At 41.3% G+C, this 23,939-nt stretch overlaps 1 protein-coding gene across 4 annotated transcripts in view; it reads right to left on the bottom strand.

Annotated features, from left to right (window-relative positions):
• Positions 1 to 23,939, bottom strand: part of TRIM44 (tripartite motif containing 44) — a 114,597-nt gene that overhangs the window by 24,391 nt on the left and 66,267 nt on the right. Inside the window, exon 5 of one of the 4 annotated variants that reach the window (XM_036860332.1) lies at positions 8,457 to 8,573. The exons of 2 other annotated variants lie outside the window; for them this stretch is intronic. In XM_036860332.1, coding sequence (XP_036716227.1) covers positions 8,498 to 8,573 — 76 coding nt within the window. In that variant the 3' untranslated portion in view covers positions 8,457 to 8,497. Of the gene's footprint in view, positions 1 to 8,456; positions 8,574 to 21,667; positions 21,888 to 23,939 lie in introns of those variants that run through there. One more of the 4 variants, XM_036860330.1, reaches the window with a different exon arrangement.

Here is a 23,939-nt window from a genome sequence, read left to right as displayed (position 1 = left end):
TTACTGTTTTACCGCTTTTCTTTTAGAGGATACAGCAAGCCATTCCAGTCATTTGAATTTGAAAGAATGGAGAATTTGGGACTCAGAGATTCAACTCAGAGCTAGATTCATTTGCGTTTTAACTAATCCCCCAAACAGTATATTTGGTTCTACAGAACTTCCTGTAAAATAGTAGGCTTTTCAGTATAGGACAAGTGCTAGCTTTTCGGCATGAAGGAAGGAAAGAACAATAACTTCTTTAAGGTTATTGCACTGGTCTTAACTGGGCTTATATCTGTAGGTAGATCTGGGGAAACTAGTTCTCTCAAGTCTGTCTTTCAGGTATTGACAGAAGAGTCAGGTGATGCAGTATGAAAAAATTAAGCCTCCAGAGACTCAGAGGAAACAGAGAGGGACAGACATTGAAATTCCACAGCCTAGTTTTTTGATAGCAGATTTTCAGCAATAAAAAGCTGGTGAGATTTAAGATTACTTAGAGACCTAGAAAGACACTTTGCTCTCCCCCAAGCGAAATTTTAGAGTCTTGCTTGCCCTTTTTTGTTAAAGGCAAAAGCAAACATTTCCAGACCCCCTAATGGATTGCATATTGCAAATGTGTGTACAAACACACAAGCACACACGCACACACCCATACCCATTCTAAATTCAGTTTGCAACCTCTACTCCTTTAATTTGCCTTGCAATCACTGAGTCAGTAATCCTAAACTGAGTAGCCAATTTTTATTAATGGGCAACTCCTGCATATCTAAAAGACTTAGCTGGAGTAGGTGTGGTATAAAAATGTAGGATTTTACAGAAATTTAGGATACTCTTACATTCTGTAAACCACCACATCACCTCCTTTTTAATTTCTAGAACCTTCGAATGAGGACTCACAATATTGGGCCTCACAGGTTATCTTCCAGGTACCCTTTAAGGGCTGAGATTCCAAACCTTGGAAAGGATATGTTTGTCATAGATATATCTAAAAAGATATCACCCCAAGAACCCCCTGCAGGCTGCAGGCTAAATGTCTGGCACCTTACAGCCCACATATTGTTTCAAACATAGGGGAGGCCGTTTCTCGCATAGCTGAGTACCCCAGCCTCTCTGCACGAAGGGGCTACGTTCTGCCACAATCTGGCATTTCAGACTCTGTGACTATTTACCATCCCTCTACTTCACAGACAGGCTCTCATCATAAAGATCAGGTCACATAACTAACCCCGAACTGAGCACATTCTGCTCCCTGGTTGGCCTGCCTCACTATTTACCCTCAAAGTCAAAAAGGCTGGGACCGTGTGTGGCTGACTGCTGGGGTGATTTGCTGGTACCAAGCATATCAACCTTGCTGGCTGTGCACATGAAGGCAAGAAGATCTTGGGGTACCCCCAAACCTGGTTCCCTCAATCAGCAAGGCTTTCCCTCTGCCGTTCTAACAACATCTGACTGTAATTTGTGTCCATTAAGTAGGCCCTTCTATTCCTAAGGAAACCTGCTTGCGCAGGTTTGCTGATGTGCACAGCACATTACTTCCAATGTGCCCTTCCAGGAAAGGGCCTGACTCCCACTTCTGGCGCACAATTCATTCTGACCCAAACATCCTATCTGCTGCATGAATGCAAAAACATATGCACACACACAGGGCATCCCTCATTTTCCCTGGAGTAATGGGAGCCTGGGCAATACTTTTAAGTATTCATGTTCCAACATAAATTAGAATGGAGCATTGAAAACACCAGTGACATCTACACAGATACAAAACGTATTCATTATGGTCGGTGCTATTACAATGACAGGAAATGCATTCCTAATGGCAGGACATTTGAAATAATGTGTTGCTGGATTCTGTGCCCATAAAAGCAATAATGAAGAGACAGGAGTGGGTCAAATAAAAGGAGTAAGAGGGGCACGGGGGAGGAGGCAGCTTCGAGGGCTCTGGGCAATGTCACTGAGACGGCACATTCACCGGATTCACAGGAAGAGAGTTATGATAGTTTAAAGGTAGGAGAGGCAAGAAGGGCATCTGGCTGACATTCTGGAGAACTGAGGTTTGAATCCTGGCTCTGCTATACGCCAGCTGTGTGATCCTGGGCAAGTCATGTCAATATCCCCTTAGTTACGTCAATATCCAGACTGCTCACTCCTAAAAGGAGGAGAGCTACCTCACAGGACTGCATGAGGAGGATATGAGAGAGCATATGTAAAGTGCTCAGCTACTCTGGTGGGTAATAAGCATATGATCAACATTAGCTCTCCTTTTTCTTCTGGTTATCACGAAATAAATGCACAGCTCTGTGATTTCAGGCATCATCTAGCTCTCTGAATCTCCAAATCCAAGTTTTTTCTTCTGCAAAGTGGAGCTAATAACACCTGCTCTCCCTACTGTGTGAGCTTATTATGAGGAGCGAGTGAAATGGAATGTTTGGCATATACTATTGATTGGCTGACTTAGTCATTCTCAACCCACTCTCCCTGCTGCGTTCTGTCGTGGAGTGTGGAAGGGCTAAATATGCGCATACCGAGCCCGTACTGCAGTGGGGGGATGGGGACATGGATGGGGCCCAGTTCAAGCCTGACACAGAAGGATAAGTCTTCCGGTGGTGGGCGGGGGCTGTGTGCGGGGAAAGCATTTACTTTTCTGATTAATACAGACATGGCCCTTCTTCATGCTTGAACATGGATATGACACCCAAAGCTGCAGTCCTTTTTCAATCATAAGGCAACAAGCATGAAGGAAAAGCCCAGGGAGTCTCAGAGGCACATGGCAGTACTGACATCATTAGCCACTGAACCAAAGCCAGCAGTCACCTCCCTCCACACTTATTATGTGAAACAAATAAACCTGTTTGCTTAAGCTACTGATACCAGAGTTCTCTCTTACTCAAAGCTGAGCACAATTCCGATACAGTGCATTAAGTACTCCGGTGAATTAAAAGCCCTATATATATAAAGTACACGATCTTCCCTCTGCCAAGAAGTTCATTCTCTTGGACCCGTCTGGCTAATTTATATATATCCTTTAAGCATAGGTTTAGTAGTATCTCTTCTAGGAAGATTTCCAAGACCCTAGCCCTCACATTTTTCCCACCCTTTGGACTTCTCAAAGCATTCCATAACACCCCTATCAGTGCATGTTACACTGCTTTGTAATGATCCATTTACTTGTCTCTTTGCTTCACCAGTTGCTTAAAATGTCTCAACAGCAAGGATCCCTATTTTAGCCATTTAAAAAATTTCGTAGCACTTGTCATAATACCTGGCACACAGTAGATAACTCATTAAGGATTTGTTGAAATACTGAATAAACCAACGAAAGAATGACGTGAAAGGGCATGAGGTAAATGATAGCCTGTGTAGCCTTGGTATCCATTCCTATTTTTGAAACACTGCAAATAGCTTTCTAATTCCTATTATTACTTTCAGGGTATCTACGTTGGGAAAGCATAGGTCTAGACAGTGATTTACCATTTTCAGTCATTCCACTTGATCCTTGTTTTGAGTTCATGACATTCCCTTATTCCAGCCTCCTAAATTATTTTCTGCTGTGTATTTATTGAGTCCATACTTATCTATACAAAACTAATTTTATTTCCTTCCTTGTTTTAGAATTTACCCTTGTGATAACCAAAGACATCCTGGGAATAAATGTTATTTGGCACCAAAATAAATGTTCACACCGTCCAGCAGCTCCCTTCCTAGGTGTCTTGAGTTCTGTCTGTGTGACTGGGGCTTCTGGAGGCGTCCTGCTGTCTCTGCCATATCCGTGTCCTTACCATCCTTGAATGCACAGTGTGCAGGTCCTCAGGCTGAGCCTAAAGTATGTGGTTCTCCAGCAGGAAACAGATGTAAACTCTCGTGTCCTCTCTCTTCCAATAAAGCCAGCTTGTCTCCATTACTTGCATAGATCACAGCTTTCTTGAAGTAACATTACTAATCCCATTGCAAAATATCCAGAAAAATGCAATATTATGATTCAGATTATAAATCAGAAACATGTTCTATTATTAGGCACATTACATTTTTAAAAAGTCTAGAAGGTGAAGTGGTCTCCCTGTGACAGTCACCAGTGGCCAGCCTCAAGTCTGAACTCCCGTTCCCTTTGCCTCTAATGCTCACCATGCCCATTTTTGCTCGGCTGGCCCCTTTGTTCAGTTCGGTTTCAGCTCAGAAGTGACCTCCTTAGCCCTTCTTTGAACACCTTATCTGTAGCAGCTTCTTCTCCCCAGCTCCCTTCTACGGAGTCACCCTGTTTCATTTCCTTTCTAACACTGCTATCTGCAATTATTTTCTTTATTTAGTGGTTTACTAGTTTTTTGTCTATCTCTTCCCACTTGAATTAAATTCCACCAGAGAAGGGATCTCATCTGTCTTGTTCGCCCTGTATCCTCAGCAACAAGAGCTGTGTCTGGCATAATATAGGTGCTTAATAAACTGTGTTGAAAATGAATAAGAAGAAAACGGGCAGTGTGTATTCACTCAGTGAATCCATTTTGCTGCCCTTTACTTGAGTTTCCCTTTGGGAGTGAGGATGAAGATGGGGTTGAGGGCTATCATTAATCCTTAGAGGTGGTGAGGTAAGCTTTGGGAGGCTATGTGGAGTTACGGAAAGAGCTAGAGTTCTGGTTCTGCCACTTGACTAATTGGAACATGTCCCTTACTCTCTCTGAGCTTCAGTTTTGTCATCTGAATGGTAAATTGTTTCAGAAGATCAGTGTAACAATTAAATGAGACAGCGATGGCACACAGTAAATAAGTTAGCTCCCCTCTGCCTGTCCCTTAAGGCTGTAAAAGGAGGAAGGAGTCCAGGAGCCCCGGGAAAATGGTCTAATGCTTTTTCCCATTCTAGCAGTCACCTTAGCAACCGCGACGATTCTTCACGGAGATAACGTCAACCTGCTGTATCACAGAGGTTAGCCCACAGGCCAATTTTGAAGTCCTGAGTATATTCTCAAAACACTGAGCATGAGTCTACTTTGAAAGATTATTAGAAATTTATTCCTCTCCTCTCAACCTTACATCAACTTACATTAAACTGAGGCTGACGTTATTTCACAGAGGTAAGCTTATACATCTGTTTTCAAGAGCTTTGGGCGCTGATCCTGCCACAACGTGTGCTTCTTGTAGTCTCATCAAAATCAGACATTCAAAGCCATCAAAAATTTGTGGTCTCCAGGCCTGCTAGAGACACTTCTGGTGACATCTTCTTTGATAGATATTTACTTGTTTGAACACATTTAATTCCTTACACTCAATTTATTCTACCCATTCGTTAATTCAACATGCATGAAATGAGTGCCAACTGCATGTTTAGCCCTAGTGGTAAGAGTTACTATATCCTCGCAGTTATTAAATGCTAAGCACTGTGCCAAACCCCTTATGAGCATCAGGTCATTCAATCTTCATTTCACCCCACGGGCATTATGATTATTCCCATTTTACAGACAAGAGAGCTGAAACTGAGGAGTTTACATAAATTGCTTATGTGGACAATTAATGGTGGCTAGTACTTTAACCTAGGTCTTTCTGACACCAACCCCATTCTGTTTCACAATACTCTAGCATGCAGGTCTTGAAAACGCACTTGGTACTACTTATCAGGGTCCTAGATACATTCATGAATTAAAAAGAAACAAGGCTAGACAATGTGACCTTTCTCACGGTAGGCACTCCATCTTATTCTTCTTTGCATTCCCACCCCCTTAAACAATAATGAGAATGTCGCTCCTGTTTGCAAAGATGTAGTAGAGCCAAACAGACAAGTTTGCATGAAAGAAGAAGCCCAAGGCACAAAACTGTACAGGGTATAAAATACCTGTATAAAGTGTGAGTGATTATAGCTAGAGAATGGGTTTTACTCTATAACCAAGCAACAAAATGAGGAGACTGGATTAGCCTGGGCATTAGAGACTCAAATGCTCACAGGGGCCTAGTAGGTAATATGAATGAATGAAGTGAATAAATTGGGCCAGGTGGAGTCTGGTAAATTGCAAAGTACATACCCCATCTAAGGAGCCAGCTGGTCAATGTCATGGGTAAATATAGATCCAGTATTGCCAGAAATTTTGAATTGCCAAAAGAAGCTGAAAAAAATCTGCGTTTTGATGTGAAATCTTTCAATTTTTAAATGCTGGTCAGTAATTCAAAAATTGAAAAAAATACTTTATGAGGTAAACAAAACATATCCTTAGGCTAGATTTGGCTGATGACCCATCAGTTTGCGGTTTTTGAATTAGACTATATTTCATAATCTTTTCATCACCAAGGATCCCCATGTACCCTCCAAAGGCTTCAGAATTTGAAACTCTAACATACAACATTTTTGAATATTTAATTAGTTTTCTTGCATGAATTAAATAATCAATAACTGACAAATTAGGTCACCATGGGGGGAAAACAGCTAACATAACTCTGCCCTGTTGCAGTTAAATGTAAGATTTCCCACTACAAGTTTTGAAATATTGAAAATAGTTCATAGACTTTTATTTCTATCTTCATAGATCCTTCTGGGGTCTGAAGAGCCCAGTTAGAAATTAAACATGTAGATTTCTAAGATCTGGTGGCAGTGAGGCATAGTGGGAAAACGTGGGAACTGGAGTCAAACAGAATTGGGTTGAATCCTAGCTCTTCAACTTAGTAGCTGAGTGAAGGTCAATAAATTATTTAGCATCTTTTACTTATTTGCAAAATGGGAATAATTTGTGATCCATGTTTTTCTCTTACCATCACCATCTAATTAAAAGAAGCATCCCAGGTAACAGCCCACTTAATACCATTATGATGATTACAATAGTTCCAGCTCACAAATGAACAGAACAAAAGGTCATCTATCACGAGCAGGAGCTTTGATGACATGCACACTGATGGAGGAGCCTATGACCTATGACCTTCTACTACACCTTTCAGCCAAGGAGCTCCAAGTGCTTGACGACAGCCCGAAATTAGAGCTGGAGAACCAGAAGCTTGGTGTGTTTATGAGTCTTGCCTTAGGTGAGCAGGTGCCAGAGGGTCTACGCCTTAGTACCTCTTGCTAAATAACAAAAAAACTGCATCTTTGTTGCCACCACTAACATATGTATTAATAACTGAACTCATCACTACAGTGTTTTATTATTCACAAAATCATTCTCACAAAATCATTCAACACACATTCACCATGTGCTCCTCACAAGCACCCAGGCTGGGGAGCCACAAGTCAGCCCCATTTTGTGAATCAGAAAACAGGTTCTAAGAAGCTGGAACTAGTTTATGGACACCAAATTAGCAAGAGATGGAAGTAACTCCAGTGACCTCAAATTCATGGTTTTTCTCATACACCCGACCTATAAGAGGCCACAGCAAATGAGAAACAGGGGTGCCGTTAGGAGCCACGTGCTAGTTGAGTGAGCGCTATTCTGCTTATCTGTGAAATGCTAGGTGTATAAGAAATGGAACTTGTTCTGGGATGGACAAGAGATACAGGCACTTAGGGGCACTCTGTTGTCTAACTATAAAAAACTGTGCTAAGAAAAACTAAATTGTCATCTTAGATTACACACTAGTTTGCCTCTGCAAGGGCGGCAGAGCAGAATATTGTTCAATTGTGCTTACCTTTTCCAATTTACCCTCCTGTCCTGCCCCCACCTGGGAGAACAGAAGCCCTACAAACCACATGACTCCTCCGCCTCCCTGCCCCCCAACCTTTCCTACGGTAACTGACTACACAGGCATGACCACCTAACTCAAGGGCAGCTAATTAATAGACATGAATTGGCTATACTTTCTCTTGGGACTGTGGTGAGGCAATGTTGAATCCTGCATCAGAAAACTGCTATATAGCAGGGGCCAAAGTGCTGCCAGGACAAGCTGAAATTACAAGGAAAGCAAACAGAGGAGGCTGCTCTGCAGGGTGGAGAGTAAAGCAGGAAGGAGAAAGAGACAGAGAAAGAACAGAGACTGAGAGAGCAACTTCTGGTCTTAACCAGTTCCCACGCCTATGCCCATCAGGTACAGAAATACTTCCTTTGATTGGGTCCTGTGAAATGCACCATGTCCTTTCCATACCCCACTGTGTTATCTGAGCTAGCTTGGGTGGATTTCTGTTCCTTACAATCAAATAGTCTCTGATTAATACAATAAGAAACAGGAGCCATAGTTATATCACAGAACAACTAAAAGAGTAAGAAATGGCTAAAAAAAAATTAAATGTCTTTCTTTTAGATCATACAGAAAGAGAAGGAGAGAATGAATGAATGAATGAATGAATGAGTCTTCAAAGTTGAAAAGACTCTAAATTATGGCTGCCTCAAAATACTCCAAGTTTATTTCCATTATATCTATACTCTTTTTAGGTATCTATACTCTTTTTAGAACGAAAAGGGTAAGTGTCGGCAAAGCTCTCTTCTTATAAAACAAAGCACAATGCTGAGGACTTAAACAGTGATACAGTACATACTTTCCCCTTGCGAACCATAGTTCAAAATTCCCTTGTTACTCACAGAGCGTACAATTATGATGTCCATTCTCCACCTGCCATCAATCAACTTACTGTTGTATAGCTCTGTTCAGGGCACTGGTTCAAATGACTCAACAACTGTGAAATCTTCTCTGATTCCCTAGGAAGAATTAGTTACTTTTTATTCTGCTTCCCATTGCACTTAACACATCTATCTATGTGGGTTCTCATATTGGTATATTATAATTCTTTGCTCATTTCTCAATCGGACTACAAGTGCTTTGAGGGCAGGGCCCATGGCTCATTCTTTAACCCTGTTGTGCCTCGCACAGTGTCTGACTTACAAGCTGGTGGAATAAATCAAGGCTCATTAACTCTCCCTCATGGGAGACTTCCTGGAAACAGTAATTAAGATTAAAAACTTTTTGTAACAAATCAACTGGGGTTACAACTACACACACAAATTGTGTTTAACCATTTCAGCTGAGTTAGCCTATAATTTTAGTTTCAAAAAAAGTACCAAAAACATGTCAGAATTTAAATACCTGCTGAAAAGTTGCATTGCAAAACACAGCATGGAGTTGGGGATGGGAAGGAGGTTAAAAACCTCAAACTGTTAAGTACAGCTCTCATCTTTGGTGAGCTCAGACTGTACCATTAATTTAATACTGAAAATTCAAAGTAATCATTTAACTAAAATGACCACATGAAAAAAGTGCTGAACCCAGCATTTTGGCTGAAGTGGTTAAAATGCCAGGATATAGAGGTGGACTGAGTTTCCTGGAAACAAAGTTTATGGGACAAGCAGACACGGGTTGTCGGCAACTCAGCTTTGTAAACTACTTCTTATGATGCACGGTGAAATACTCACCTCTTTAATAACTGCACTTTCCTACTGGCAAAGCTGAGGGAGGGGGATAGGAAGCCATTAACAAGTGTGAGGTGATGTTGAAAGGGTTCTGCTGAAGAACCCATGGTGTCATTTGTTCACTGCATTCTCCACTTTCAAACAAGGAGAGCAGAGACTTAAGGAGCTAAACTATGATCAAGGTACTACTTTTGTTAGTGGAGACCCAAATAATAGAGTGCTGAGATTTCGAGGCTACAGTAGGTGCCTTCCGCCACCTCTCCCACTAAATTAAAGTTATCTGAATCCCAGGGAAGGAGCAACTTGATTTACTCATCTAGTCATTGATGGAGAAGTTGGAACAAAGACCTACCTGGGTCCAGGAGAGACAATTCCTTCCTAATCTGCTTATTGCAATGGAGAGCAAAGAGCAAGGAAGGGCCATCCTGCCTGAATCAAGTGATCCAAGAAGCAAAGGAGAAGAAAGAAAGATACGGCCATGTTGTTTTTTTCAATGCAGTGACTGTTACCACATTAACCTTGCACAACAGAGAAGAGAGGCCAAATGACTACCAGACTCTCACCAATCAGACAAGCTAATCTTCTTCCCAAGGGAAGGAGTGAGTAAAGGATAAAAGAGAGGCAGAAGCATGCCCTTGAGAGGGAGGAAGAGTGGCAGAAATTTCTTATTCTGTGCATATGTGGTATGTGGTGGGTGAGGATAAGGTTTCTGCTCAGACACCCAGGCTGACATTGTGAAGGTATTATCATAACATGAAATACACTGGAAGAAGCGTAGAAAGATCCAGGATACCAAAAGACGCTGGAGAAACGTTGTGCGTAAGGCTACATTAGTCCCGTGACCTCAAGGCTCTATGTGTTCCCATGGACCCCACTTTGGAGATGAAAAATAAATTCTATCTCCTTTTTGGATTCACAGCAAACTCAAGGAGAAAGTGACCTACGAGCAAAAGCAAAGAGGAAAGGCACACAACCCAACGGGCTGAGACAAATGCAAACTGGAGTCATTATAACATCTTTCTCTCTAAGCCAACCTTCCCTCCCATTAGCATCACTCCCAGCAGTCTGTGGTCTCCTAAGACAAAGACTCCAGAGCCTTAGCGCCAGAGAGGGACAGAGCTAGAGGGAACCTCAGGGGTCACATCAAATTCAGGTCTTTCATTTTATAAATGTTAAACTCAAGCCCAGAAAGGTTCAATGACTTGCCTGAGTTTATATAACTAAGTAGCAGCAGAGCAAGGCTTGGAGGCCAGTGCTCTTGATTTAGCTCTATCATTCTCTTGTATTTCTCAAATACAGCCACTCACTAAGTCCTCTCCAGTCCCCAGACCCACGTTTCCCTCACCTATTCTTTTCTCCCCACTGCTACTGTTCTAATCCCAGCCTAGAATCCTAGAACTTCAAGATCTTTCATGTGAATCACAGCAAGGATATTCTAACCTTGTGGACCTTCAGGACTCTTCTCTCGATCTGAAGTCAATTCTCACTTGCCTCAAAAGTGGTCCCCTGCTCACTGGGGTGGGTTGCACTGTTCTGTCCCTGCTCTTTTCCCCTGGCCAGCATGTCCCATGCAGGGGCTGCTCTTTAGCCTTGGTCTTTGCATGAAGGAGAAGGGAGCAGAGCTAAAGCTGATCCGCAGCGGACAGGCAGTATGTGAGAGAAGTAAATGTTTGTGGTTGCTGTTGTCACTGAGATTTCAGGGGCACTTACGTATCCCATGCAGTTAGAACAGTGCCTTGCTCAAAGAAGGCACTCAGAAGATTTTTTTTTTAACTGAATGAATGAATGAATGATCTCACTAATCCTCACAGTAATCTTATTTTAGATACTATTATCATCTTCATATTGCAGATGAGAAAAGCAAGGTCTAAGGAATTTAAATAGTAGGGCTAAAGTTATATAGCTAGTAGGTGATGAGGCTGGAATTCAGACCCAGAACCTCTGACCCCAAAGCCCATATTCTTTAACCAGTGCATCACACTAATTCTGAGAACTCTTAAAACTGCTGGAGTCTAAAATACACATTCAGTTTTTAATTACGTATTATCTTAAAGCTGTCTGATTATTTCATATATGATATCATGCCTTGATATCCACAGGGAATTGATTCCAGGATGCCCCTCAGATACCAGAATCCACGATGTGCAAGTCCTTTATTTATGTATAATGGGGTAGTACACACATATAATCTTCTGACTATCCTCTGCCATTTCCCCCTGGTTGCAGGCAAAGATTCCCTCCGAAAGACTTCTTTACTGACTGATGATGGTTGATTCAGGACAAGAGCTCACCCTTCTTACTTCCAGTTCTCAGGGAGTCAGAAGGCTGGCTTAAGCACTCCTCACCTTGACTCAAGAACTCCAGAGGCAAAGACTGAATTTTAAACAACTTTCAGGTCTGATGGAGATATAACTTTTGAAGGAGTAGATCACTTCCTTCTTCCCAGATGTCAGCCCTATCACTCAAGGGCAGGGAGGAAGAGAAATGCCTTCTAGAAAGATTGTTTTAAGAGAAGAAAGAGGAAACAGTCAGGCCTCAGTTAGAAAAGCAAGAGTCAGCACAAAAAAAATCTGTTTATTTTGGGAACTATCTCGGGATGATACATTTGAGTTCGCACCCTGCTTTTCCAGACAGCAAGCAGCCTGCACTACTGCTGGCTCAGACAGGCCGCTGTTCTCCAACCTCATCATGGACAAGGCACACAAGTCTGCAGCTGAAAGGGTGGCCACTGACATGAAAGCACCTCTGCAGCCCATCACTTGCCAAGGACAGGGAAAGAGCACTGCCCAAATCTCTCCACAGTCCTGAGTGCACAGTTTGCTCCATCCAAAGCTCTCACTGCTGCATCCCTACCCTTCTCAGAAGGCTCAAACAGAGCAGACAGGGCATGTGTGTAGCTTTAAGTGAAAGGAGCAAAGAAACTAGCCTGGAATACTTAGATTAAAACCCTTCTTTAGAGCAGGTGTACATGGGTGAACTTTTATTTTTTTAATATTTATTTACTAAATTATCTATCTATCCGTCTATCTATCTACCTGCCTACCTACCTCAGTGTAAGCCTACCGTGGTGATTTGAGAAGGCAGTAGAGAGAGTTGGCTAAAAATACAGACTCTACAGCCAGATGGCTTTGGTTCAAACCCTGGCTCTCTATCATTTACTGGCTATGTGACCTGGGGAAAATTATTTGGCCTTTCTGTGTTTAATTTCCCTCATCTGGAAAATGGGGATAGTAACAGCCTCTACCCCTATGGGGCTGTTATAAGGATTAAATGAACTCATGACACGTAACACCCTTAGAAAAGTGCCTGGCACACAGTAAGACCTCAGTCAGTGTTTGCTATTATGGCCATGATCATTATTATCTGAAGAAGAGCCAAGGATTCAGGAGTCCTTGCCAGTCATCTCCCAAGTCTGGAACACAGCAAAGCACTGCTCATGTATATAGCTATCAAATAGTGTAACAGACTTGCTACATCTACTACTGAGATAAAGAAAAATCAAGTACAGATGCTGCTATTCAGAAACTCACAGGCTGTTGGTGGATAACAAAGGCAGATTCACAAATAACAGCTGCAGGTAAATGACCTGCACAAGGTGACAGACCGAGAATATAATCAAGTGAATCTAAGGTTTTCCTATTCCAAACGAGGGTTCTCTCTACAACTTTGAAAACAGGTTTTGCATAGCTATTTGTTTATTCAAAAATTAACTGTGTCCCTATAATGTTCTAGGCACTGACAGTACAGTGGTGAAAAAGACAAAGCTTTTAACCTCATAACATTTATTTTCTAGTGGGGAAGAAAGAAAATAATAAGTTAAATACATAATACATTTTCATGCAGTGACAAGTATATGCAGAAAATCAAAGCAGGTAAGGAAGGAATGAAGGTCTGAAGAGGCAACATTTCAACAGAAGCCTAGATAATGTGAGAGAATGAGCCATGTGAAGATCTGGGGATAAGCATCAGGCGGAAGGGAACCCAAGCACGAAGGCCCTGAAGTAGGAAGGAATGTGACCTCTGTCTGAAGGAGAGTAAGAAAGCTGCATAGCTGGAGTGAGCAATGGGGTGAGCAGCAGATGTGAGGATGGTGGGAAGCTCATCTTGTGTGACTTTACAGGTCCTCTTCCCCCCAGGTTACTCTGAAGCAAGTTCCAGACATGATATAATTCATACTGGAGCATTCTAAATAGAATAGTTACATGACTTCCTTTGTATCCTAAAAGATCATTCTAGCACCTATGTGAATAATGGAATGGAGGGGTTACAGTGAGGGGAAGGATGAGTAAGAGCGGCAATGAGGGAACGACAGTAGAATTCTTGGAGAGAAATTATGTGGCCCGGACCAGTATAGTGAGGGAGCGGAGGTGAGAAGTCCTTGGATTTGATGTATAGTTGAGGGTAAATCTGACGAAATTTGCTGATTAAATGGATTTGGAATGTGAACAAAAGAGAGATATTGAGTATGACTCTTAGGTTATTGGCCTGAGACAAGATGATGCCATTTACGGAGAAGGAGAAGTCAAGGTCAGAAGCATGCTGGAGAGGGAGGAGAACGAGTTATGTTTTGAACAAAAGCAGCTATGAGAGCAAAGGCACACGATGTGTAACAAGAAGGCCTGACTCCAAGTCCTGACTCTTGCCACTCCTAGCTCTAGCTGGGCCACCTTGGACAGGTCACTTACTCTCATTCAATTTCCTCATCTATGTAACATGGGGATAGCAAAACCACCTCTCAGGTTTGTTCGAATAAGGTAATGAGATGTCTGTGTACACCCTGTAAATTGTAAAGGTGCTGAATCAAGGGTAATCTTCTTGTTTCCTTTGTTATTGCTGATAAATATTTGTTTAAATGACTCATACATGAACCTCAGGTTACAAACACAATTATGTCTTAACAAATAACATTATGAAAGGACAACTTTATATCATCCAGTTCTGTTTTGCTTGTTTAATGCTTATACTTTCGAAGGGTATAGAGCATCATTTACATTTCTTATTTGCATATCTTACTATCATTCATGCAGGTTATCGCATTTGATCCTTAATATAGACAGAGTGGGTGCTATGGCCCCTAGATGACTGATGAGAAAACTGAGGGACAGAGAAGTACTATCAAAGGCCTGACATCCTAGTCTTATTGCCTTCCTCTCTTGGTCTGTAAGTCAGAATACTGCGATCCTGGTGTATAATCCACTTGGCATCAGGGCCTGGTCATATCAGGGAAATTTCTGACACATAGAATGCTGAGCACCTCCATGACCACTGGTAAAAAAAACAAACACAACTACTTAGATGCAGCACTTAAGTTTGCAAAATACTTTTTTTTTAAAAATTTTTTTTATAGACTTTTACTTTTTTTTTTTAAGTATTTGTTTATTTATTTATTTATGGCTGTGTTGGGTCTTTGTTTCTGTGAGAGGGCTTTCTCTAGTTGCGGCAAGCGGGGGCCACTCTTCATCGCTGTGCGCGGGCCTCTCACTATCGCGGCCTCTCTTGTTGCGCAGCACAGGCTCCAGACGCGCAGGCTCAGTAATTGTGGCTCACGGGCCTAGTTGCTCCGCGGCACGTGGGATCTTCCCAGACCAGGGCTCGAACCCGTGCTCCCTGCATTGGCAGGCAGACTCTCAACCACTGCACCACCAGGGAAGCCCGCAAAATACTTTTATATATATATTTTCTTAGTTCCCCCAACCTGTGGTAGGCATATGACAGCTATTAGATGTAAGAGGCACTATCATGTAACAGAAGGATACGCCCACTTTATACACTGACTTAAAAGAGGAAAAATGACACTGTTCTGTATTGCTTTGTATTTAGTAATGTTCCTCGTCACTGTCTGTTTCAGTCATTCATTCAACCAATATTTGAGGGTCTACTCCATACTAGGCAATGTGCTGGGTGCTTGGTATACACTGGAACTACAACTTTTTTATTGTTAAAAAGTGACATGAATTATGTTATTAAGACGAAAGGAACAAAAAACTTATTTATGATGGATATTTTATTTTTGAATGGAATCACGGACATCCAAGTTTCATTTTCATGTCAATTAAAAAAAAATATCCCAGTGGCCCTCTCTAGACTTTCTTTTGCCAGGAACGTGTACCAGTTTCAATTATTTGTACCTCTGATAGCTACATTCCCATTTGTATTAGACATAAATTACATCAGTAACAGTAGAGAAATGGTTCAGAAGACCTAGTTTTTTGGAGTACAACAAGATTTCAATCTAAGAGATGTGGGTTCTTACTATATATTGCCTTACATTTCTTATACTCTCTTCCTAGATGGCAAATCATCAGCAGTAGGTCTCAGCATCTCGCGGACGATGAGCCACATCCAATTGAGGAACACTGTTTCTAAAGGATATTTCCGTGATAGGGGTTAAAGGATCCTTATGGTCAATAAGTTTGGAAATGCTGGGTTAAACAAAGTAAGTAAGTCTCATTATCACAGGACTGCTCAAAGACTTTATTATACCATGGTACTTGTGGAACTCCAAGAGGTGGGTAAATAAGCAGCATTTGCCAAACTTATTGGGCCACGGAACCCTAGTTTAAAAGACTAAGTCCACAACTCAATCAGTGTTCAGTCTAATATACCTGGGAAGGCCCTGCACTGGGGGATTTCCATTTATAACTGCACATGACATGCATCTTTTTAGTAGGGTGCTGATTCTTTAAGCTTGGGGAGAGTTGAGCAGACACAGAACAGATGTATGGCCCTGAAATGCGGAGGAGAGACCAATCACTATATAGTAAGCACCGTGAAAAAAGGGACTGTTTTTGGTTTTGATTTCTATGATAGTTGCAACATCTAGCACTGCCTGCACATAGCAGACATTGGATATAATTTGTTAAATAAATGGCTCAATGGAATGAAACCTACAGAAATGAAAGAAGGTTATGCCAATTTCAGAATGAGTGGCTACATTGTTTTTCTGTCTTCAATGATTTTGATTTCCATATCTAGACTCCTAGTCAGTACTTAATTTATTTTCTTAGAACAAAAGACTGAGAATTATTCCAACCACCTTTTGCATCATGACCCTGCACTAATCTAATAAGAGAAAGGTTACATTGCTCTTTGTAGATGAACAGCACATTAATGAGATCTTCTTGAAATGATCCCACTTCCATTATGCAGACAAAATTACATTTTCCAGCACAATAACTGTGTCAGTGGAGCTCCCAAATTTTGATATTAATTGTTTCACTTGCAAAGGCAACATCAACTTATTAGTTTGTCAAACCTCTGGAAAATCAAGGGGAAGCTCATAGTTTTAAGTAGTGATTATCAACCTATACTTCTCCTGCATTCTATCTTTTACACATTTTCCTACTAGCCAGAAGGACTAGGCAAGTTTTATTCCCTGTATTAGGTTTTAACAGAAGAAGTAATATGGGTTTCTTTAAAATGTGATTTTAAATTACATACCACTTACATTCCTCAATCCTTCCTTGAGACTCTAGACTATAAGCTCTTTGAGGGCATGGGCCTTCAATGTTTTGTAGAAAACTATATTCTGAGCACCAAAGACAATGCCTGGAACAAAGTAGGTGATCTGTAAATACTGCTGAATGAGCACCACGCTTCTCCTTTCACTGAGACTCGCTGTTTTAAAGGAAAATCTTCCTCCCTCTCCCTCTCTCTTTCCCCACTTCTTTCCCCTCTCTCTCTCTTCCCCCCCCCCCCAACTCTTTCTTTGTCTCTCTCTCATACACACACATGTACATTACACATACACTCTGGAATACAGGGAGGTCTTGCTATACACTATGGCATTTTTCCCATGAACAATACATAAAACATGGAAGTTTGGTGAAAATATATCATTAGAGGAGTTTTGGACAGTCACTTTGCATTGTGTAATGTCATCTCCTCTTCCAAGCCTTAACATGCCCTGAGCCACAGAACAAGTTAGGAAGAAATCCTGGCTCACACTTATTCATCTGGTCAGAGCTTGAGACACAGGGCTAATCTGTGAACTATGAGTCTGACAGATCTCAAAACCAGGACATTCTCCAATACTGCTTATCTAGTAATTTTTATTTTGTAGCTTACATTTATTCTACTACAAAAAATATTATTTTCCTTTTTATTTTAAACTGTTTATATCTACTTAAGTCTGATTTTATTCTAGATTGGGACCACGACTTCCCCATAGAGTAGTAGAGGTTTTATTTTAAAAATGCAAATCAATAGGATAATAGGATTCAGTATATTGACTTAGTAGCTCTGTGACCTTGGGCAAAGTGCTGAACATGTCTAAGTCTGATATGAGAATAATAACAGCACTATCCTCCTAGGTTGCTGTAAGGCCTAAATGAGACAGATGACCCATGTGGAATGCTTAGGTTACATTCACTATTGCAATCTCTGAGGGGTTGATAGACTAATAGCCGTGATGATCAAGGACCTAAACAAGTTCATCACCTCTGTAAGTTTTCTTTTTATTTTCTTTCTAATACGCCACTCTCCCCTCATTCCATCCACAGAAGTAGAAACTCACAATGGGTAGGCCTTGTGGGTCCTGTTTTATCTCCAAGCGTGAATTCTTCCTGCAGAGTTTGGATAGTATTTCTGGATTGCTTCTGGCTGGGTAATGTCATTTAGGGTGGTCATTTATCTGGCCCCCTGCATTTCCTTTTACAGCGTATGTAACTTCCTCTTTCTTTATTTGGTTCCTTAAAGAGTCTTGATTGGCTGGGGACTCGACCCTTCATTTTCATTTATCAAAAATTCCTAACCAGAGGGGATGAGTGCTGAATTCCAGGGGCATGCTGGGCTGGGGCATCTGTGCCTGGCCTTTTTATCTATGCAGCTGGCCGGTAATTGCTAAGTTTTCCCTTCTGAAACAATTATCCCCCCATTTCTCTCCCCACCTCCACCCCACCCCCAGTTAATTATCAGTTCTAGAATTAAACTGCTTGCCTCTCCTGCTGTTGTCATGACAACAGTTGGCCTGCACCTGCCACTGGGTGACCAGTGGCTCTTTCAGAAGAGGTGATGGCAGTTGCCCGCTCCACAAAAGCCAGGGAGCAAACTAATGTTTACCTGTCTGGGGAGAGAAGTTCCTATTCATTCCACCTTAGGCATTTTCCTGGCAAGTTCCACCTCAACTTCTGTCTCATACAAACTGCTTGTTGGCACTCAATAAAGAAAATGAAAAAAAATTTTCTGATAAAAATGCCAAATCCCTGTTGGCTTGTCACAATTCCATCCATTAACTTTACTTATTCCCAGCCAAGATGTTGGAAGATGTGAATTTTCCACCTCCTGAGAAAGGCAGGATAGCGTGGTGGTTGAAGGCATGGAATTTTAAGCCTGATAGATCTGGGTTCTAATCCTGGCTGACTTACTTTCTAACTGTGTGACCATGGCTTAGTCACTTAACTTCTTATAATACCAATTTCCTCATCTGTAAAAAGAGGATGAGAATAACTATATTTAACAGTTTTTTTAAGCTTTGAAATAATATACGTAGGTCTAGCTCCTATTTTATGTTTGACACATAAGCAGGTATCACTATTAGAGCTGTTTAGCTGTTAATCCTGAACAACCCTGAAAGTCAGGGCAAAGTTGGCAGCTTGGTCAGTTTTAACTGGTTCTTGTCTGAGTGGCAGTAGCTGCGAGATGGGATAAAACTGCACACTGCCCCACAGCATCTGGACCAAGATGCATCTGGCATCCAGGGACAGCTTGAGAAGTGCTTCTTTGCCTACCTTCTCTGTAATTCTGTCAGCCCCTCCCTCTCTGTACAGTTTTTCTCATGCTCAATCTCACTTTCCTTTAAATAGAATTGACAGAACCAGAGGGGAAGGAGACATGTACTCACCAAGGAAACAAAATGCTTTTCTGTTTTACAACCACATTACAACCTACAGGGAACAATTGGTAGTGGTGTTGAGTGGGGGAATGAGGCACTTATGTAAGAAAGTGTTTTTCTTCCCTAAAACGTCTGCTTGTGGCTAAAGAAGTATTTTTTTTATGACCCTATAACCACTCATAGGTAGGTCCTAGGTCCAAACAGGACAGGCACGTGAATATTGGTCCTTGGCAAAGACCTCACCATTTAGGGTACCCCAGTTTTATCACAGCCTTTGGACACCTTTCTCAATGTTCTGAAGCTACCTTCTTGCAGTTCTAATTTTAAAGAAACCTGCACTCAATGACTCTAAACTTCATACCGTCATGAAAAGAAAAAAGAAAAAACCTAAAATAAAACAAAAAACCACACCCGCTTCTGCTCCCACCATCTGGTACAGACACGTGCTGTGGGTTTCCGGGTAAAGAGGTGAATGCAGTTCAGCCACATGGAACTTAGAAAAAAAGGAAGGCTCCTTGGAAGTTATTGGGGAAATGGAATTATTCACCTCTTGTCTGCCTCTCACTGACAGAAAGTGAGAAGATGCTAGAGACCAGCAGGTTTCTCCTAAAATGAAAAAGACACCACTAACCACATTTTGCTGTGGCTGCCACAGGTGAGGGAGGGCATAACCAATGACATCAAATTTAGTTATTCTTAAGACACAGACTGGAGTTTTTTGACTTCCTAAAATCTATTATGCTTAGTGCCAGTCCAAACTGGCTACGCAGATAAACCAGGAAGAAGAGAACTAGGCTCCAGCCAGACTCTGCAGCACCAGCTCGAACTCAGGGACAAATGTGACATCAATGTAATTCTTTGACTAGTTTCTAAGAAACATCTGTAGCCTTAAACCATATTTGGAAAATGTTGGTGCTTTAGTATTCCTTATCTCCATCAATTTAGAAGGAACTGGGTATCTACTCTCCAAGTTTGATTTTAAGTTAGAGGAAGGCTGGAACTGTCAAAACAAGGTATAAATAAGATAAAAATCAAACAAACAATTTCCTTTTATAATTACTTTATCTCAGTTGCTTGTTTTCCCATATAAAAGAAGAAACCCAAAAGGAGAATACTTTTAATGCTTCATAAAATACTTGTCCTTTAAGTATAGTAAAATGTGCTACTTGATGGAGAAACTGAGGCACAGAGAAAGCAAACAATTTACACATAACAACTCATGAGATGTGACTACAGGAAGAGATCCATAAGATTCAGAAGTCCATCCATTTCTTCTATGAATAGGACCATGCTGTAGTCAAGCGGTAAAGCCTAGCAGGAAATGGTACAAACCTTTTGGTGCCTCAAATGGCACACAAGACCCTGTACAAGGGAGACTCAGCCACCCTTGTCTCATCCCCTGCCAACAGTCCAGTCATGTAGCTCCTCACCACTCCCCATATAGCCCATGCTATTCATTCCTCTGGGCCTTTAGAAATGCTGATCTCTGTGCTTGTGTGGCCTTCCTACCCTTTCCATCTGCAAAACCCTACCCCTACACCCATCTTTCAAAGTCCAGCACAAATTCTATCTATTCTGATTCTCTATTCTGAGTTAGTTGTATCCTATTCTACATCCAACATATTTATTATAGAGAATCATTATACTGTAGTGGTTAAGAGCCCACATTCTCAAGTCAGACTACTTGAATTTGAATACTGGCTCTACCACTTTTTAGCTGAGTGACCTCGTTAGTGTATGTATAACCTCTCTGCAACTCAGTTTTCTCATTTGGCTGAGAAATGAAGATAATGTATTAGCCACTTGTTAGGACTGTTGTGAGAAATAAAAAATGTTTAAAATACTTCGTGGTACATGGTTGGCAATCAATAAATGCTTCCTTATAGTAATTTATAATTATAATAATTATTATTATATTGCACTTAAATGTGAAATTAAAATTGTTTACTTAGTTCTCTCATTTGAACTAGACTTTGAGATCTTTAAATGCAGGGACAAAGTCTTTTTCATCTTCATATCTCTGAGGCTTAGCATGGAGCCTGGCAACACAGTAGACAATTGAAAATAAATGAAAAAATTCCTCTGCAATTTTTCTTGCTAAAGAGATTAGGAAACAGAGCTCCTAGAGGTGAATGTTATCCTGATAAGCTCTGAGGTCAAAGAAATAAACAAGGTTAGCCTGTCAAGCATCATAACTACATATTGGATGGCAAACAAAAGTTGATTAGCATAAAACCACACCATGAAAAGTGACATCCAGGTCTCTTCCCACTGGGCCTTTTTTCTTAGCATTGTGAAGCCAGAAAAGGCAGGCAGACGTATGTCAGAATACAGGTTGCTCCTAGCTGGCATTTCCACTGTGAGGCAGATGAAATAAACTAGAGGTACCTCAGCTGAATTTTCCAGCTGTGAATGGATTCTCTGGTTATAGGCCAATATGCACAAAATAAAATAAAGTTGTGACTCTCACAGGTAAATATCTGAAAATCAATTACTTGCAGAAGAAGGCTTGCTTTTATTACAGATAGGCAGCACAATGCATAGCATGGCTTCATCCTTCATTTGGGTGAGTAGAGGATAAATAATTCATATCAGCAGAGGAAAACAAAGTCAGCTCAGGCTCCGTAAGAGGGGAATGTGACAGCTAAGAGACTCTCTGTACTGAAGACCAACTTAGATGTTGGAACCCCACTTCTGGATAATACGCAGCCCTGACAGTTCCACTCCATGTCACAGGTATCAGAGACATTTTCTTTGGCTTCCAGCTAGGTCTTCTGAAATGGAGATAATGTAAAAACAAAACCATAAATTTGCAATCGGAGGACAAAAGAAACCTAAGCGTATCACTGACTTAGTTCCCTCTTATCTCTACAAACTAAGTCATCAAGAAGAGAAATGTCATATCTAAGAACATACATATGATTGTTATTTTAGAGGGGGGGAAAAAAGAGTACCTAGTATATAGCCCCAAGAAAATGTTTAAGGAAACAAAATTGAGAAATGTACAAAAAAATCTACCAAATTACAGAACCTATAAGCAGATTCTTTTCATTTCATATTTAATATATGACTGTATTCCTCCACATAACTATATCCCAAAAAACTGGGTGCAGAGTGGGGGAAAGAAAGGCTAGTATTTACAGGGAAGTAAAAATAGACTACAAAGAAGCAAGGAGGTTAAATGACTTGCCCAAGGTCACAGCGTCGGTCCCAGGTAAACCAAGGATAGAAGGTAGGTCTGCTGACTCTCCTTGAGTTCCTATTCCTTCAGAACTCACTGCCCATTTGATCAGAGAATCAGCATGGGTCAGATTCACACTGATCTCAGCAGGAGCTTTTTGCCTGAATAAGAGCCAGCTCTGAAGATGAAAAATTCTACCAAAATCTTAAGTATGGCTGTTACTGTTAAAAAGCCCTTTTCCTCTTAGTTAAAAAAAATTCACAGAAAATCTCAATCGCAAATCAAAATTTAAAACTGACCTTGCTCCTCTGTCCTCTGAACACAAGAGTTTAACTCTCTGACTTCCTTCCACTACACAACAGCTCTAAGGCAGCAGACCCCACTGCCGCCCCCTCTCCGTGAACATACATTACTTCTCAGCAGGCTCCGGCAGGAGCACAGAAGGAGTCAATCTGTGAGGGCGCAAACACAACATCTCCCATAATAGCACAGAGGAGACAGAAAATTGCTGCCAAAAGTGTAAACTGCTTTTTTTTTGCTTGGAAAAAAAGAATCACTCTGGGCTTCAAAGACACCCTCTTCAAAGGTGACTCTACAGTGGTTAATATCCATGTTCCACATATTAGGACTTTTGTTCCTCCATACGCTCCAAGAAACCTTGTCATCTGTATGACTGTATCATGGGTGTGAAGAGTAACTACTGGATGGAGGGGCAACAGGCAGCTAATTCTGCAGGGTCAAAGGAAGGCTTGGTTACCTGTTCCCCCGGGAGTCTAAAAGCACCCCTTTTGCTGCTGACCCTCCGGGTACACTGTGTGAGGATGAGATGAAGAAATATCCCCTTATAATGACAGAGGCTAAGGAGAGGAGAGGTAGCTTGCAGCAAACAGACGCCACATCATTTCAATGTCAAAGCCAGTGAGAACTCCTAGGTGAGAGGAACAAGACCAAAGTGATGCGCTGACAAGTGAGCGTGAATCCTATTACCTTTCATTCAGGGTCACAGAGAGAAGTGTGCTGGCCTCTCAGAGACAGGTGGCTGAGGGCATGAGCTCTGAAGCCAGACTAGATTCAAGTCCTAGCTCTGCTTCTACTAGCTGTGTGATCTAGGGCAAGTTAATCTTTCTGGGCATTCATCTCCTCATTTTACAAGTGGAATAATAACTACATCATAAGCTTTACATGAGGGCTAAAAGAGAATATATATAAAACACTGTATGTAGTAAAACTTAAATGGTAGCTTTGCTTATTATTGTTGTTAATTACAGGACAAATACACAATAAAATTCAGAACAAGGCACAGACATGACCAAAAGCACAAATACTTGGCCACCTCACGTCAAACAGCTTGGGAAATCAAAACTGAAAAGAAAAAAGAAGGCAGGGAGACTCTAGCCGGTAGAATGGAGAAAAATATAGATCTATTATAGACAAATAATTTTCAAAAGGACAGGAATTTTCCTTTGTTCTGACCACCATGGAGAGCGGTTGGAATTCAATTCTCCCTGGACTTCTGTGCAGACAGCAGGGAAGTGGCTGTGTGGAAAGAATACTAGCAAAGGAGACACAGGCATGAAAATCCAAGCAGACCTGGAATGCAGGGTCTCCAGATTCATTTCTCTTCCATCCCCTGTGCAGGCAGACC

This window comes from Balaenoptera musculus, chromosome 8 (genome assembly GCF_009873245.2).
Source record: "Balaenoptera musculus isolate JJ_BM4_2016_0621 chromosome 8, mBalMus1.pri.v3, whole genome shotgun sequence".
NCBI lineage: Eukaryota > Metazoa > Chordata > Mammalia > Artiodactyla > Balaenopteridae > Balaenoptera > Balaenoptera musculus.
The sequence above is the reverse complement of the archived record's forward strand: the minus strand, read 5'-3'. Positions and strand labels throughout refer to the sequence as shown.